An 18493-nucleotide genomic window follows, 5' to 3' on the forward strand; every position below is an offset into this window, starting at 1 on the left:
ATTGGCTAGAATCTAGTTATCAATAATAATAAAATCAATAATCAAAATATTAATAATGGAAATGAAAACAGTCTTTCCTTTACCCCTGAATACACAAAAACATTTTGAATATTATTTATATACTGAAATTTTGGTTCTCTGATTTATTACTGATTTGTTACTTAAGGCAGACACTTCTTAAATAAATTTTGGATATATGAAAGGATATTTCAAATAATATTTTACTGAGCATTGGGCATCGTGGCATGTTGGAAAAATTCATATATTGAACTCTTAACTTAACCTGAATAAATTATCCTGAATCTTTTTCAGTTCAATGTATCATTAACGCCAATGAAAATGTCGCAGTATTTCTAATACCGAGGTCATCAAAGTGGCTACATGACACTGGGCAGTGTAAACTATAGCTCTGTAACAGTTCATACCACTCTGGCTACCTTAAGCTCTATTGAGAAAATCATTTTCCAACTGAAGCTCCACATAGGCTGACCTATAGAAATGGATTTAGGCATTTTCACTCTTGGCGAAAATTAAGTAGAATGTCTTGGTTATTCTCTGTGGTTCTCTTGGCCCTAATTGGGACTTGAGGAAACCCCTCAACTGTCTCAGAAATCATTATTTCTCATTGTAATTTTCTTCCTATTGTTAACCACACATTCCTGCTCATCCAGATATATACGTTGACTTCTCTCTCCCTCCCTCTCTCTCTCACCCCCCCCCATTTATTCATTTGCTTTGTGGACTGAAACTAGCCTAGAACACAGAAGCCTCCCTGAATATCCAAAAAGAATATCCTTAATGCGCTCTCTCTCACTCTCTGTCTCTCGCTTCCTCCTTTCATTTTGTACTGAGGGGTGCCCACAGCTTATAATAAAAGGCATAGGATTTTAAATTAGAAATTAATTTGGATAATTTGTCTCCTACGAGCAGCCTCCTCTGACGCGCCTGCCAGGAATATGTTAATATATCATATTAAGTAATTGCTGGACCCAGATGCCCATGATTATAGCACTGAAGAGAGGGCTCATCTAATTAGTGTGAGCTGCCTCACCCACATTAACACCACAACAGTCTGCTTGGAGCACCACGAAGTCAGAAATTACAACCTTCCAGCACATGGAACACATGCAGAGCGCTCACACACACACACACACACACACACACACACACACACACACACACACAGACACACACACACACACACACACACACACACACACACACACACACACACACACACACACCTTTAGTGCAGAGTGATTAAACACCCCTTTGAAGATTATGGCGAGATCTCTTTCTTGATTTCTGTGTGTGTGGGTGTCTGGAGGAAGTGAAGTGTGTGTCGTTTGCCGATGGTACAGGCCTTCCCCCCACCTTCCTCTCCTATCAGTAAAGGAGCAATGGAAGCAGAGAGAGAAGGAAACAGAGATAATGCAAGGTAATGAAATCACCATGACTCACTCCACTCATTCACCTTTTCATGTCTCACAGTGCATTGTACACACTTGGCCTGTTTGTGATCTGAAGAAGTACATTCTCTGCCTTATGCCTCCTCCGAACCCTATAAGGAGCCCTACAAGGTTCAACTTTTTTTTGGTTTAATTGAAATGTCATAACGTTTCCGAAACTGATGTGAGTACACAAACTGGGATAAGGTGCTTGCTAAAATGAGTTTTCCTCTTTCCTCTGGATAACATTATGAAGTGAATAAAAGGGGTTCTTGTTTGTGCTCTCAATGTGTTCATCCCACTGTTAAAAACTAGTCATTTTTTTATTCATCAGGCTTCACACGGTGCACTTGCAAACACAGTGCTGAATTGAAAAAGAAAAACCTCACCCACATGCAGAGTAAGCAAGAGAGGCCGCTGTAGAGCTGGGAAGCTCTTTTCCATCCAGAGTTGAGCACTGCATTATGGCCTGTGGTCATCCTCACCAAAGTGAAGGGGAAGAAGGGCTTGAGTAATAACCAACACACACGAAAATTAGACTTCATGTCACGCCGTGGCTTTCACACCAAACCTTTTTTCCCAGCAGCCCTTTCTGTGGGTGACGTATATCTGTACTCTGTGGCCTGTCATGCTGGGCGACATGTCCTCCAAGTGTGAATTCACCGTTTCAAATCGTCCCACTCTGTTTTCCTGCACTTTGGAGCAGTTTCGTGGCAACGTGTGAAATGAATCCTGCATGCTATATGTGAAGACTTTGAAAATGCCCACTGGAGTCGCCCCAATGAATTCCATCATATTTTTAAGGATATTCTATATGATGGAAACTTTTCCCAAGTCATTTTGCAGTGTTAAAGCAGCATGCTGGCCAAGTTATATCAGGACAAGGTAAACATACAAGTAGAGCGAATGTGCCTTTATAGGAGGAGCACTGCCGCCCATGAATTTTTTATTTATTTTTTTTTTTTTTACAAATGTTTAATTAGGTCATATTAATTAATAGAGTCCCTCCCTCTATCTTTCTCTCTATCTCCTTCTTCTTCTTCTTCTTCTTCTTCTTCTTCTTCTTCATCTATCCTCCTTTTTTTCCTGATAGATCTGCAGTATGACCTCTAGTTAATTGAAACCCAAGAGACTCTTCTTGCATAAAATCAGATTTATCTCCCCTTAAAAGGATTCTGGTAAAAATAGTGCGAGAGCAGTGGCTGGGGAAGCGAGGGCCCGGAGCCATGGAGATGAGGCTCACTTCCGCCCTTTGCCCTTCCTCCATCGCCGGCCTGAAACAAGTGCTAGCACTAACTAGCTGGGGATGCATTAATTAATTGCAGGAAAACACAGACAAAATGTCTATAGGGCAGATTTCTTTCCCCCTGAATAAGGGAGAGAGAGATAGATAGATGGAGAGAGAGAGAGGATAAGAGAATAAAGATTCACTGTGTAAGATCCCCCCTTGACAATTAGGTGATGATCGCCATGGAGACAGTGGTGCACTATACCAAAGCTCTAATTATATGTGTCATTCATGGATGGGCACACAGGAGCTTCCTGTCTCCACAGAAGTCACCTGGGTGCATTACACCTACTTTTACCACACCTACTTTTATGAGTTTGTTATTGCGGAGAAATCATATCTCTGGGAAATTCTTTGTAGCAGTCATTCACATCTCCACCCAGAAATGTGTCCTATTGTCTCAGTCATCCCCATGCAACGAAAGCACACGTTTCCTATAGTGCAGATACTTTATGTCCAGGAAACATAAGGGTCATAATATTAAATGAATTGCAGATCTCCATTTCGAATCAGTTTTCAGGTTTAGAACTGAATCAAATGGTTTGCTGCTCCCTATGAATTGCACAAGAAAGGGTACGTGCTAGTGGGTTTTTACACCCTGCTTAGAGCATTATGTCAAATAGGAAGTCATTTTGTATTCAGCCTTGGTCTTCTTTGTGCTACAAACAGCACAAAGCAAATGTGTACTGAACACTGGGACCAGGAGAATGTGAGTCCAAGGAAATGTAGATTCACTGGCAAAGTCCGTACCTTCAAACAGCGGACAGAGTGCTACCATTCACAGATAAACCCATCTAGGAGGGAGGGTCACAATCTTTGTACCCAATTACTGCATACACATATTTCACATTCAGACACGGGTGCTATGCCGAAACCAGCCCGAGGGCAACCGTTATTGATGCTACACCCCCAAGGACACACACATATGGGCCCCTATCTCAGTCTTCTATTAATTCCCAGTTATATACCTCTTCCATGCTAGCATTTACATTGTGGGGAAATAGCGCTATAATTAAAAAAAAGTAGTGCGCGCGCGTGTGTACGTTGCTTGCAGCTGGGGTGATACATAACACAACCGTGTTGTGCCTCAAATCTGCACTCCCAGGCTCCCCCTCTCGATCTTGGCGCAAATTAATAGGCAACCGCCACTGGTGCGTTAAATTGCCTCACGTCGGCCGCCGAAGACGACCAGATTATTTATTATTTCCGATTAAAGCAATTCCTCTGCTCCGCTGTGGGGTAGCACGGCTTCCTTCTTAACGTTACATCATAAAAGGGCCGAGACGCATTCGGTCTTATTATGCACTAAGTTGAGGTAATGTCTAATTAAATGCCGACGTGGATCCACTGGTTTCTGAAATAACCCTTAACCTTGGCCTTTATGAAAAGCGGGCAGTAATGCAAATGTGTGGAAATGGCCATGGGCCAATAAAATTAAGCAGAAACTTCATTCTTTTCTGAAAAAGGAAAGAATGTAGTTTTGTCATATGTTGTAGGTTTCTTTGGATAATAGGACTGAAAGTGGTTCCTGGGGTTTAAGGTGTCAGTGAAATGTTTAAAACAAAATCAACAGGTGTTTAGGCATCAACTACATTCTGGACTGTTTAACATAATCAAATAATCTGCATCATGTTAATGTGTTGGTACAGAAGTAAGAGAGCAAGAGACAGTAAATGTCATTTAAGCACAACCTTATCTCGGTGGCCTTTCATGTTCTTTAACTGACAGTTGAATGAGGATATATTACTACTGGGGTATGCAAGAAAGGTTGTAATTGTTAAAAAGAAGTTCTGACAATAGCTGATAAATGCTATTATTGCCTTTAGGGTAAATAAACAAATTTGGCTCTACTTCTGTTGACCTTCCCAAAAGTAAAATTAATTATCCTAATTTTACTTATTTCATATGATTTTACCTTAAAGGAAGCAGGCTCATATGCGTCTGTCTCTCTCTCTCTGTCTCGAGCTGTACAGCCTGCAGGTCTTATGCAGCCTCCTTGCTGTATCTTTGTAATGTCTGTCAAAGGACTCAGCTCGCCTGACACACACCAGCCCAACCTGCTCACCTGCCCACTGTTTACTAGCCCCCCCCCCCCAGTGTCTCTGCACACCTCCACTAAAAACCCAACTCGTTTTCCTCTTTTTGCAATGTTTGTTGCATAGTACCGTTGTCCCATGCACTGGTACTGTCTCATCAAAGGTCACTGCAGTGAGGTCTACAACAAAACCAGATGACTGACACACATGGAGATCAGTTGGTGGGGGGAGGGGTTTGGGTGCCATATTCTCCACTGATTTACATTTACAGCATTCAGCTGACACATTTATCCAAAGTGACTTACAATTATGACTAAGTATAACTTGAGCAATTCAGGATTAAGGGCCTGACTCAGGGGCCCAACAGTGGCAACTTGGGGCTTGAACCAGCAAACTCCCAATTATAAGCGAAGTACCTTAACCACTAAGCTACCACTGCCCTAAAACTAGAATGGGTAATCCATTCATTTACCTGACACTTTTATTCAAAGCATCTTACAATTATGACTGAATACAACTTGAGGGTTAAGGGCCTTGGTCAGAGGCCCAAGAGTACCAACTTGGCAGTAATATGGCTTGAACCAGCAACCGCCTGATTACAAGTCAAGGACCTTAACCACCAAGCTACCACTGAACTGATGAATGTCATTACTCAGAACAGGTAGTGATTCTACACCAGCCATAACCCAGATGCTCTGTTAGAGAAGAGAAAGTTGTTCTCTTGAGTCAGATGAGAACAGATTCAAGATGGCAGCTGGTCTAGCAACTCTTTCAGAAACAACACTACACAAAGGGTCCATCCATTGTTGCTCCATGTGCTTCAGCTGACATAAATGTATCCTCAAGGGGTCACTATCTGACCTCAGAGTGCTGAAGTGTGCTCCTTTTTTAGGTAAAAAGCCCTGGGTGCTCATGTCTGGAGGAACAGTAGCTGTACCTTACAGAATTCTGCTCTGGTGGCAAAGATTTGAAGGTAACAGGGTATGTAAGTTCTGTCCTTAAGGTAAATATTGCTATAAATTAGGTGTTAGACTTTGCGACAGCTTATCTTGATGCCAACGCATAAACCGACCTTTTCTTTTAAGTCACACACACATATCTCCACTATGTGTTTGAGACGGTATGACTTATTGAATAACTAGTTTTAGCTTTGAGAAAGATTCACCAGCTATGGTATGTCTCCTTTACTTAAAATATGTGTGTGCCTGTGTGTCTGTGACAAGGTGAGAGAGAGAAAGAGAAAGGGAGGGAGAGAGAGAGAGAGAGAGAGTGAGTAGGTGCTTAGCATTCTGAATTTGTCTGTCTGTCTGTTGTAATTTATTGACGGCAGTGTGTAACAAGCGTCTGCCACCCGGATTTACGTGCTGATTTGAAAAATAAATAAGAGCTGTGGCGAGCAGTGCTGGCTTTAATCACAGACTGTAGGAACATGAAGGAGTGGAAAAATGAAACATAGGGAGGAAATTAGATATTATGCCCTCAAGACAACTGCAGCCAGTGGCCCATTCATTATTAGTGTGATATTTATTATTGAGAATTCCTCTTGGTGACTGAGTGTGGAATATTCTGCGAGCTCTGACAGTAGGACTCCTGTCACAAAAAGTGGGAAGATAGCTAGCTAGTGTGCTGACAAGGCATATCTATACTGGAAGATACATCACATGCATTACTGTCAAATACACACACACACAATATAAAGCCAAGTGAGAACTGGCAGTCTACATAACTTCAAAATTCATGAGATTAATATAGTTTATGTGATGGCAGATCGGCAGATGGTTTAGCGTGATAAAGTCCTTTTGGTAAATTTAAAAGCTTAATGGTGTTTATCATTGACATGTCCAGTCAAAAAATATGCTGTATGATGATTATAACTGTGCTGAGTAAATGACTAGACAAACATTTTTTTCTTGAAAATCCACAGATGAAATTAGAAATCTTCCTGCTTTCATCATTAAGAGTTCTACATTTACGGTTCTAAACAGCCTGCCTTGTGGTAGTGAGGCATGAGTGCATGTATGTTTTAGATTTTTCCTGCTTTCTCACCTTATCCAACTCATCAGTTTGTATATAGACAATATCTATGTCTTCTCTATTTATGTTTACTACTACCTAACTTGCAGCCTTTGCCCCCACCATGTGGGTCAACCCTCATAAGACGCAAACTAGACGCGTCCCATAAGTAGGTGCTGTAACCACACGGATGGGATGAGGTGCAATTCTCTTGCACCTTGGAGTGCACGTCATCACCAGGGCCTGAATGGAGACTGAGCATTCACACTGAATCTAAGGCAAATATTTATTTTCTGCTTTTTGTGAACAAGTGGTTCAACTTTTAGCTCAGTATACATAGAACTCTAGAGTGGGTAATATTACCTTGTAGACTAGATCGTATGAGCAGTACATCTGTACTTTATATTAGAAACATTTTAGTAACATATAGATTAGTCACAATAGAAATTTTGCTATATAATGTATAATTAAGTTACATGTCACATAGATAGTATGTCAAGAAAGGACAAGTGATTTCCTTTGGTTCACATCAGGGCCATTCGCTCTTCTGTCCCAAACTCTCCTACTGTTTGTTGACTTCGGCCAGCAGCTGTGTGCAACCCCAGCTGTTTGTTGTCCCGAATGCTGGTTTTGACCCACTTTAGACCTCTTGGTGTGATTTCTCTTCGGTCCCTTTTACGTGACCACACCACCCGTATGACCAGCGCTGGCCGGCCGGGGCCCAAGGACGGTGGTGGTGGCCGCCCCATGGTAATGGATGGGCTGCCAGCCGACCCTGCTGGGCTTGTGGAGGGGCCAGGGCAGTTATATGGGTTCCTAGCAGAGCCTATTTACTGAGGTGATGAGCTTCAGACATCCCCCATTATTTATGAAGGGAGGCCAGAGTTGCAGGCAGAGGGGTCAGTGAACCTGGGCACACCCAACATTAATAAGAGCCTCACCCAGGCTGGAAGGCTTGTGTGTGCGCGTGTGTGTACTGTATGGGGATGAGAGAGAGTGCGGTAGAGAGAGAGCAAACAGAAGATGGAGAGGATGTTAAATGAATTTTTTGTCTCACTGCAGCAAGGTCAAATGTATTCTCAAAGTAAATGTACCATTCTAGTTGGTGAAAGCTTGTCAAGCTAATACATTAAAACGTATATGCTAATGGAGGGCTTTGTGCTATTCTGGTTACGCTGTCTGCATTTTATCCTAATCAGGATTATTAACCAGCCTTGCGGTTATAGCACTAGGCAAAATTGATGATCTTACTAATAAACACACGATCGGTGAACCCTTCTAAAAGTCCTTGTAGCTATGTAGCATGTGTTCAGAGTAGGTAGACCATCGGGGGTGCAAAGAATAAGAGCGCTGTTTGATAAATGAAACTCGTCGCACTTCAAATGGGTTTAAACCTTCATTGTGCACGTTGCTGGCGTTTCTCTCCACACACTAAGACAAATGGTCACGCTGGGCAGCAGTCAGCTGGGGTTTGCAGACCTCGCGTGATCCAAATGGACCTTTCAGTCGCCCGGATAATAACAAGCGCTCCACTGCTGCCCCTTAAGACAAATTGGCTGCATTTAAAAGGGTTATGATTTGAAACAAAGTGCTCACAAAGATAGATAACGCTATCCAACTCCGGCCTTCTCTCCGGACGTTTCACTTTCCAGACAAAGGCTGGGTAGAACGCGTCCGTTTCAACCATCTTAAATGCAATAAAAGCAGAGGGAGAATTCATAAGATTTGGGTGGCATTGAAGATATTTTATGAATATGGCTTAAGTACATTTATAACATGTGAAACATTAAGCTGGTTTTCACTTAAATTTTTACCACAGAAATGCATTTTTTATTCATCGACTTCATCTTAACCGTTGGAAATAAAATGTCTAAAATACAGTACTCTTCTGTATGTATATTTATTATTCATCTTTCCAAGCATACATTTTATATAGAGGGTTTTGGTTTTAAATTTTGGGGTTATGATATTTCCCCTTTAACCTGTCATCGCACTACCATCACCACCACTGCAACAGTGATAATTTCGATGCTTATGTGAAAGATGAACATCAAAGAGCAGTATCTTCCATGGAGAAGGATATTTGAGGCCAAGATAAGGGCAACAAGGAGAGGAGTTATCCAGCTAATAGAAATGCAGAAAGATGTGATGAAGGTACTTGAGAAGTAAAACAAGCTGTCCATACCTGAGGACTTGGAGATGGCCAAACAATGATTAACAGCTCTAGGTGCCTGTCTGAAGAGGTACACAGGAAATGTCGAAGCCAGGAGAATAAACAGGATGTTCTCATACAAACCATCCATAGGGTATGCTTGGTGGCAGGGTAACAGCATAAGGACAGACCCACCAAGGATGGATAATGAATGATACCAGAAAAGCATATCTGGAGCAGCTAAATACCTACAAAGAGTGAGGCAAGTCCTGAGAAGTCACCTGAATGGGAAGAACAAGATCTGTGCTCTTACACTTATGCTCTGCCAGTCATCAGACACACCGCTGGCCTAATCAGTGGGCTAAAGGAGGAGATAGAAGCCACAGACTTCAAGACAAGAAAACTTCACAATGCGTGGAGGGTTTCACCACAAATTCAGCACTCTTGAGACTGTACACTAAGCGGAAGGAGAAGAAAGCAGAAATACAAGCTGGATGAAATGAGGAGGAACAGGAACCATCATGAGAGGATGGTTGCATGGTATGTACCACCAGCAAATGGTGGATGTAGCTGATATGACAAAATCCTACCAATGGCTAGACAAGGCTGGATTGAAAGATAGCACGGAGGCACTAATCAAAGCAGCACAGGAACAAGCCCTGAATACAAGATCAATAGAGGCTGGGATCTACCGCACCAGGCAGATCTACCACACTGTGCAAAGATGCCCCTGAGACAATCCAACACATAATAGCAGGATGCAAGATGCCATCAGGCAGAACATGGCATGCCATAACCAAGGGTTGGTATAGTATACGGAAACATCTGTGCAGAGTATGTGCTGGAAGTTCGAAGATCAAATTGGGATACCCCCGAAGGTGGCAGAGAATGACTGAGCCAAGATCCTGTGAGACTTAGCTTGGTCATTGTGGCATCCAGAGTGACAAACTGTAATGGCTAACTAACCAGACATTGTAGTGATGGACAAACAGCAGAAGAGGGCCGTAGTGATAGAGCCCAAGTGATAGCAACATCAGGACCAAGGAACACTAAAAGCTTGAAAAATACCAAGGGCTGAGAGAAGAGTTGGAAAAGATGTGGAAGGTGAAGGATACTGTGATTTCCATGATGATCAGAGCACTAGGAGCTGCGATTCTCAGACTGGGAGAGGGGTTCCAGCAGATCCCAGGAACACCATCCAAGATGTCTGTACAGAAGAGCACAGTTCTAGGAACAGATAGGATACTATGCTGGACCCTTAAACTCCTAGGTCTCTGGTAGAGGACCCGAGCTTGAAGGAAAAAGTCCGCCTAGAGGAGGGCGAGTGGGGAATTTTATAGCCAAAGAAGGCTACCGTAGTAACACATGTAGATATTAAAAATTGTAGTGAAGTACACAAAGTTTCTAGAGAAATAGGATGATTCAGACAAGAGGTCCTTCATCAGCTGTGCAAGAAAAGTGCTTCTGAATTTCAATGAGGAAGCTAGGAAGCACTTTGCACACAGCTGATGAAGGACCTCTCTCAAACATCCTGTTTCTCTGAAAACCTTTTGTACACACACTCTCTCACACACAAGGTGTTCAGGTCCTTGTGCCACTAAAACATCTCTGACCCGACAAGACAAACACTCCACAAGACCTCTGATAGTGTCCTGTGGTTTCGGACACCAGGATGTTAGCAGCAGATCATTTAAAGTCCTGTAAATTGTGAGATGAGGCCACTATGGATTGTACAGGTTTTATCCAGCACATCCCATAGATACTCAATCGGTTTGCAATCTCAGGAATTTGGAGGCCAAGTCAACACCTTGAACTCTGTCATGTTTCTCAAAACATTCCTGAACAAATTTTGCAGTTTGGCCAGAAAGAGGTAATTGAGATTAGGGAATACTGTTGTCATGATGGGGTGCATTTGGTCTGCAAATGTGTTTAGGTAGGTGGTACATATCTTAGTAACATCCTCATGAATGCTAGGACCCAAGGTTTCCCAGCAGAACATTGCCCATAGCATCACACTGCTCATACTCCAGAGGCTTTCCTTCTTCCCATAGTGCAGCCTGGAGTCATCTCTTTCTAAGCAAAGCAACACACACACACGCCCAGCTCTCCACGTGATGTAAAAGAAAATGTGACACCACTAGACTCTGTGAAGGTCACATGGGCCTGGCAAACACCAAAAGCACATCCTCTCCTCCTAGCTTCACTGTTCTTGACCAGTGGCCATCAGGGATCAGAATCAAATTGGGGTCTCCACCTAGATGTCCTCAATTTAGGGTTACAGCTTTGTTTTGCCTGATTTCTCCTCAAAATAAAAATGTACCGAAATCATTTGAGCCTGGCTCCCTCATCTGTTTAAGAATTATTTACACTAGGTCATAAAAGTACAAACTCTGTTAAGGAAGTGACATAAGCTGGAGAGGAATAATGCTTCAAAGCTTTGGAATCTTTAAAACCCAAACTTTGGTTTGCGCTGCTGAGAAGGGAAGGGTTCGAGAAGAGAGCCACACTTCCTCATCAGATGCTGCCTCTGTGCCAATATTTGAAACTCACTGACTGCATGTGATTCACTAAACTTTGACAAGTTATGACCTGACTTAAGCCAAGGGTGTTATTGGCTAGTTGTGTCATAGTCAGCTGTACTGATGGGCGGATTCAAAGAACAGGGAGGTACTGCCTGCACAATATTGCTTTCCCCAAGCATCTCTCACTCTCTCTCACTTACATGCACGCACACACAAAGACACACACACGGCTCATCTAAATTAGGTCTAAAGCCAAGCCCTATGAACAATGTTTGTTTTCTTTCTAGTGCTATCTTATTCCAGGATTCCTAATCAAACAAGCCCTGGGCTATCGGAGGGCTAAACATCTGAGAAGCTGCTTGGCAGCTGTTCAACTCTCTGTGCTGCAGCCAGTGGATAAGAGATGCCTGGCAAGCTACTCACGCTGTTGCTCTGACAACCACTTCAGTCCGCTTGGATAAACTTCCCAGTTTATTTTTAATGTAAAAGGAGCTGCCCTTTCACCAAATTAATGGATAGCAAATATGGCAGTTGACACACTGATAAACATTAGGATACAGTCATATTACTTGTTTTCCCTCTTTTACTCACAGTTAAATTAAAAAATTTTAAAAAGAAAAGAAAAATGGAAATGACTGGCTTCTGTGTAAAAGGACGCCAGTGTTTGTGGCACATGCAGGTGAAAAAGAGATTACTGCGATGATCCTTTTGATTAATCATCCAGTTCAGACATGATTAGGGAGGAGTCTCTTTTTCTCCTTTCACAGTTTTGCTGTCACCCGGCCGACAGGATTACACCTCTGGCTGGTGCAATAAACTGCCGTTTGGCTAAAATCGTCACTCTCCCTATAGTTCACCCACTGGTCCCTGTTGCCAAGCCTTGTCAGAGGACCGCAGGTCGCTGCGTTGAACTTGCTACCACGGCACCCATCCACTTGAATGGAGAAACCCCATAAAGGTGAGGTCAGAGGTCACTTGCCTACACAGTCTGAGAGAGCATGCGACCCTTCCTGCCGTTGAGCACAAGCTTGCGGAGCTCGGCGATTGAGGGCAGCTTCATTTTGTCCCTGTTTTTGCTGTAAACGTTGAGGAAGATCCCAAAGACGACCAGCAGCCCTCCCCACACATACCTGCGCCAGACACAGGGACAGCCATCAATACACAAAAAGAAACATGCAATGAGCGTGCAGTATAGATCCTGCCCTAGAAAGAACTACAAAAGTATCGCGCTCTCGTTTTTATAATTTTAAGGGGTTATGGTACTGCAAGATATTTTTACAATGTGCTTTTCGAGAAAGGCTCTTTTGCTGCTGTAATATTTAGCACAAACTTTTCTTGTAGTCCACCCTTGAGTTAATCGACCCCAAGCATAAAAATGTGTGTGTGCTACATATAAATGAGTGTGCATACAAGCTCTCAGTAAAGTATGCAGACTTTAAATATATTGGTTATACTGGGCTAAGAACACAATGTCAGTACTGTTAACTTCATGTCTGTCCTGTGCAAGCAGCGCTGTGATAATCATGGATTAGAGTTCTCACTGAAAAGTGAAGGGTTTTGTGAAGAATAAAAATGACAGGACGATCGTCATGGCCTTCCTTCCCGTTGTCACTAAGAGAGAAAAAGAGAAAAAACTAAATAAATTCACGGTACCGCTCAAACACTGAGCGGTCATAAGCAGGTTTGTCAGAACAGACAAAACTGCTCAGTATCAGGTGCAAGCGGCTCACCTGTGACGGCCACCAGAGCTCCGAAGAGCTTTATCAAGGCCAGCACGAAGGAAATGCCGAAGTAACCGGTCAGAGAAAAGAAGAACGCGTAGCCGTATGTGGTCAACGGGTGCTGACGCAGAGACAACAACAAGACTTAACACATTCAAATCTTTGATCTGTGTCAATATATAGAAATGTGAAATATTGCAAACATTTTATGCCATATATTTAACAGAACTGTGGCTTCTGTTCATGCAGTATGTGTAAAAGCTGACCTGAGAACAGAAGGCCACTGCAGGTGCCAGTCCACCCATACATAGCAGACCAAGTAGAATGTACACAAACCCAATAGAGTAAGAATACAAGACCTGAAACAGAGAAACAGACAAATAGTTATAAAAAGCACCATATAAATAAATGTCACAGAACAGGGTGAAATGATGGTGAACATGCTTAATGATGTGAAAAGATGGGTTTCATTTCTATGGAACACTCAAGCTACAAGTTGTATAAAACTGAATATGAGAATTGGATTCTGGCTACAAAACTTGAAGTAACCCAGGAAAACTGCTGGTGTGCCTGCTGGAAGTGGTTTTACCATTTCAGAGTTGGACCCATTGTGTAGCTTCATGGCTTTTTCCTGCACGTTGCCAATAGCAGCATCGGCACAAAGCGCCAGGGAGATGAGTATAACCCCTGAGAGAAAATCACCCCACCCCCCCAAATAACAATTTTCAAAAAAATGAAAAACAAACAAAAACAAAACCACACCAAAAAATAATAATAATAATAATTTTACAACAGCCAGAATGATTATCTGTACACAAAATCAGTTCAGCTGCACAGCACAGAAAACTTTATTCCATTGTACACTGATAGATAAGAAGCAGCACACTACCTGTCAAATTGAAATTTGGTGCGACCTTGCTGTCTGCAAGCGTGAACCAGATGAGACCCAGACTCATGCACAAGGCAGCAGATACATCGGCAAAGTTGTAGCGTTTCCCTGCAATGCAAACCATCGCTGTAAACAACAACAAACACTACCTTAAGAAGTCAAAAAACCCTCTCCTTAACTTTAACAAATGAGAACTCCAAGGGTGAACTGAGTTTGCTTTGGCACCTGTCAACTCTCTCAAGCATATGCACCGTTACTGAACCAGACCCACAGGCTTTGCTCGGCTGGGCTCAGTGGCCGGGGCCAGGGCCCGATGCGTCAGCCAGGGAAACTGAGGCTCCAGATTATCCTCTGTGGCTCTGGAGCTGCAGTCATGTGGGGTCGGGTGGGGTCAGGTGGGGATGGGCTGGGTGGCATGCTGAGAGCCAGAGCTTCAGATCAGCATGGCTGACAGCATCTGCACTGACACCGGCTTCAGGTCGGACCTCTGAACAAACTCAGCCCTTGACAAAAAGTTGCCTTCATCAGCTCAACAATCAGGGCGGGAGGGATTTCTTCCTCTTGTTGTAGGACTTCTCAATTCAATCACCAGCCAAACAGGAGAGAGTGAAACAGAGATGATGCCTGCCTATTTGAGGTTGGACATGTGGAAAAAAAAAACAAAAAAAAAAAACAAAAAAAAAACAACTGCCAAGCAGGAGAGAGAGAGAGGAAAAAAAAGTATAGAGACACACAAGGTATTCAGAAGCGGTCCGTTGCCGTGGGGATGACAAGGTGACGCAGCAGGTTGGTCTGTAACTCTTTGATTCTGGGATGCTTTGATGGACTGGCATCCAGCACGCAACACACCAGCCCCAGGGGACCAGAGGACCACAACGGCAAGAAAGAAAAAATATCCCCACAAAGAAAAGAAGAAATAAAAAAAGTGATCAGTGCTATGGGAAAGCTTGAGAAAATGATGGGGAGATGAAAGGAGAGAGGCTGAATTTGGCTCTCTTCATCTCTCCTTCTATCTCATGCCCTTTTCCCTGCTTTCTCCAAGAAGCCTAACGCTTGCGTTAATAACGTGAAAAGTGAAAGCACCTACAAAGGCTGGACGATGGTCACTGCTCTGAGTGATGGATTAAAGAGCATGAGAGGAGCTATTGAAAGGAGTCGAACATGAAGGAGAAACCTTAGAACACTTATCGGCTTGTTTTTAGTCTGTAAATCCATATTGTCCTCAGTGGTTATTAAGGCTACATACATGAAGTATTATACTGCAGTTACAATGCTGCATATGTGATATGACAATGTGATGTTTCCATGAGACATCGTATTGAAGTAGGCCTACGTGTTGACAAATACTTGTCTAAACATTCAGAGAACGCACATCATCTGAACTCAAAACGGCAGTTTAAATTTATCAGACTGCCTATGTGCATATTGCAAGGGTTTTCAATATCACACTGAGACCACCAGTGCTGTGCTTAACAAACAGTATATGGGGACGACTTAGTGATCATCTTTCTTGGATTCCCACACCCATTCTGTCATTTACCTTGTATGAAAACTCCACCGATCATAACAGGAATGAGTTTGCAGCACTTGAAGATGACTTGCGTTGGATAGTTCAAGTATCCCAGCGATGTATTGGAAAGGCCCATGGTCCCAACCGTTAGAAATGCTATGATCATGTATGTTTTTCCTGGGATCCTGAAAGTGGTTCAGAAGAAAGCAAAACATCTTAAACATGTTGGTTCTGCATGGCAGTACACAGGACGGAGACGGGAGCAAAACCTGAGCCAAAAAACAAAACTTAGTGACTAACCATGGTGATGTCTGCCCTGTGATGAAGTTCCCATGTTAAATGCACATTGGGCTCAGTGGGCTGATCAGAGGGCTGCTGTTTAAAAATGTGTGGTGAGGAATTTAAGATATTAATTAGGCCTTACCTGCTGGAGCAATGACTCTTTACTTGACTGACTGTGGGTGTTATTACATACTGAATTCTAAATTTCTCATTTTGAGAACTGAAATAGCTTTTGATGTTACTGATTGCTTTAATTTTCCACAATACATTTGAATCCAAAACAGACAATCAAATCAAGAGTGGGAGTTTGTGACAACCAATGTCACACAATAGAGACCCTTAATGTTAATCTGGTTAATCATGTTAATCTGCAACCTTTTCATAAACAGAGTCAGCCAAGAAACCAGCTATTTCTAGAAACGGAGTCTCATTAAATATTCTGTATCCATGATGACAACCTTTAACCCTAATGCTAACCCTTCCTCTCCAAGTCAAGCTATGTAGGCTCCACCCACCTTCTCCTCTTGTCCTGTGTAAGTTGAAGTTCGATGAGGCCAAATATGGAGTAGAACCCAAACTGGACCAGGGTGAGGTACCAACCGAAGGGTTTGAAACCTTCTATGGAGAATATCAGTTCCTAAAGGGAGAAAGTGAGACAGACTTGGAGGATATCAAAAAATGATGAATAATCTAGAAGCATCAGATGCCTGCAGGGAACAAACACTGCAGAGATTAAAGCTCTCCTTGATTTAACACAGCTGAGTCAGGTCAGTGGGGAAACCAAGCCACCCTGACAAGGTGAACTGCATAAACACCAAACTGTGCACTGTTTCAGCCTGAGTTTGATACTCCTGTTACTTACACCTCAAATGATAATACATGCTCCACATAAGAGGCTGAGACGCACACGTGACATAACCTTAAAGGAGCTGCGATTTGTGTCCTTTCATATATGCAAGTGAATAAATCCAGCACAGTAAGATACTTCATATGCTTATTTTATCAGATCTTTGATAAGCAGTGATTCAGGTTTTTCAAACAAAGACAATATCTCATTTCAGATTATTGCTGGCTGCAGTTGCTATTGTTGCGAGGTTTAGTCAAACTAATCATCTTACTTGCAATTAAAACAAGCTTGTCAGGTTAGAGCCATACTACCAGTTATAAACCCATACCCATGCCAATAAGAGCATAGAAGCTTCATACCTGCAGGTAACCATAGATGAGGTAAAAGAGGAAGACTCCCGCTACACAGATGAAGAACTGTGTCAGAGTGTTGAAATTGCTTAGGTTGACCCCTAGCACTCGAAGATCCTCGACAGATTTGATGTGTGGGGACATCACCTCTGTGGAGGAAGGTATGGAGATGGAGATGTGTTTCCGGACATTATAGTTGATCAGCCCAAATTTGGAACTCATTGTGTCTGCAGGATCCTGTGGATTTAGAGGAGATGCAATCAGTCATATCACCAAAGCCATGTTTGTACAGTTTGTACAGCAGCACAGTTCGATGTCACTTCAAATGAAGGAAATGTAATATTCCTTACCATAATCTTGAACTTTTCTTATTCAATTATTATTTAAGTTAGACTAGCCTAGTGTAACATACATAGATAAATTGGAAATACAATTGAGATTTAAAGAAAATACAACAAAACGGTTTAATAGCATTCTGTTGAACTAGAAGTACTTAATGGTCTGGAAGCTACCTCCTTAAGAATAGCAATCTTTGACCACGGTCATTCAAAATCTGTACCATTAATGATGGGCGGCTGGCTTTGGCTACGTGTTGCTAGTTATTTTAGGCTTGTTTTCCATTGGAGATTACTGCGCATTTTCCCTACAACCCTCAAATACCATACGACACGTCATCCAGACAGGATGCGCTTACCTGAACTAACAACAGAAGTGAAATGCGATTTGTCGATTCGTGTGAGGCATAGGAGAACAAACAGATCTCTGCTATGACACTATCAAATGGCCTGTAAGGCACCTGGAATGCCAGTCAGGAACATAACAACGACGCTCAAACATATTCACCACCTCAGTCATTTATCAACGTACAAAAGAGACAGCTAAAACAGTGACGGTCAACACAACTGGCAAGCACGTCAACTCGCCAAGAACACAAGCTAAAAGCTAAATGGCTAGCTATAAGGCTAAATAAAACTTCCGGGACTGGCTGCAGCACGTTAACGCTTAGCTGAAGCTTCTTTGTAAGAGTCTGGCGTTTATTATTTCGGTTGCCGCCGTGAGCGCTTCGTTCTTAGTAACTTCAGTCCAGTACAGCGGTATTGTGGCACTTCAGCTAGCCAGCCAGCCAGCCAGCTACATCGCTACAGTGTGCTAAGGTAGCGCTTATCCCTGCTACAGCCGTCTCCCGGCAGCGCCGTGCGCAGACACCGCCGCGAGCCAGCGACTTCCTCCGCACGCGAACTCTGACCCGTGGAGCCGCGGCGCCATTGGTCGCGCGCATTCGTTTCTCCTTGCCGAGTAATGTTCCGACTCCGTGTTAATCCTGCGTTCAACACTTGTTTACAGGGTCGACCGGACTGCTGCACTTAAGTTAAAAACTCGCCAAAATCATAAACTAAACCGAAGTAACGGGGGATAATGTAGAACACGTTTAGTT

General features: G+C 42.9%; 1 protein-coding gene across 5 annotated transcripts; it reads right to left on the reverse strand.

The window, feature by feature from the left end:
- Positions 1 to 11912: 11912 nt before the first annotated feature.
- LOC113579577 (adenosine 3'-phospho 5'-phosphosulfate transporter 2) lies at positions 11913 to 18262 on the reverse strand. 5 transcript variants are annotated; one of them, XM_027013623.3, is made up of 11 exons: positions 17753 to 18262; positions 17409 to 17456; positions 17068 to 17295; positions 16377 to 16498; positions 15610 to 15764; positions 14070 to 14177; positions 13770 to 13867; positions 13447 to 13539; positions 13190 to 13301; positions 13001 to 13070; positions 11913 to 12589 (listed from the first exon to the last, which is right to left on the reverse strand). In XM_027013623.3, the coding sequence occupies exons 2-11, from the start codon at positions 17409 to 17411 to the stop codon at positions 12439 to 12441; spliced, it is 1140 nt and encodes a 379-aa protein (XP_026869424.2). In that variant the 5' UTR covers positions 17412 to 17456; positions 17753 to 18262; the 3' UTR covers positions 11913 to 12438. The 5 variants fall into 5 exon arrangements, with proteins under 5 accessions (XP_026869424.2, XP_026869423.2, XP_026869427.2 ...); XM_027013622.3 differs by having other exon boundaries at positions 17571 to 18262; XM_027013626.3 differs by lacking the exon at positions 17409 to 17456 and having other exon boundaries at positions 17571 to 18262.
- Positions 18263 to 18493: the final 231 nt, after the last annotated feature.

The sequence above is a fragment of the Electrophorus electricus genome, unplaced genomic scaffold, assembly GCF_041902795.1.
Source record: "Electrophorus electricus isolate QZ-2024a unplaced genomic scaffold, ASM4190279v1 Scaffold182, whole genome shotgun sequence".
Lineage (NCBI taxonomy): Eukaryota > Metazoa > Chordata > Actinopteri > Gymnotiformes > Gymnotidae > Electrophorus > Electrophorus electricus.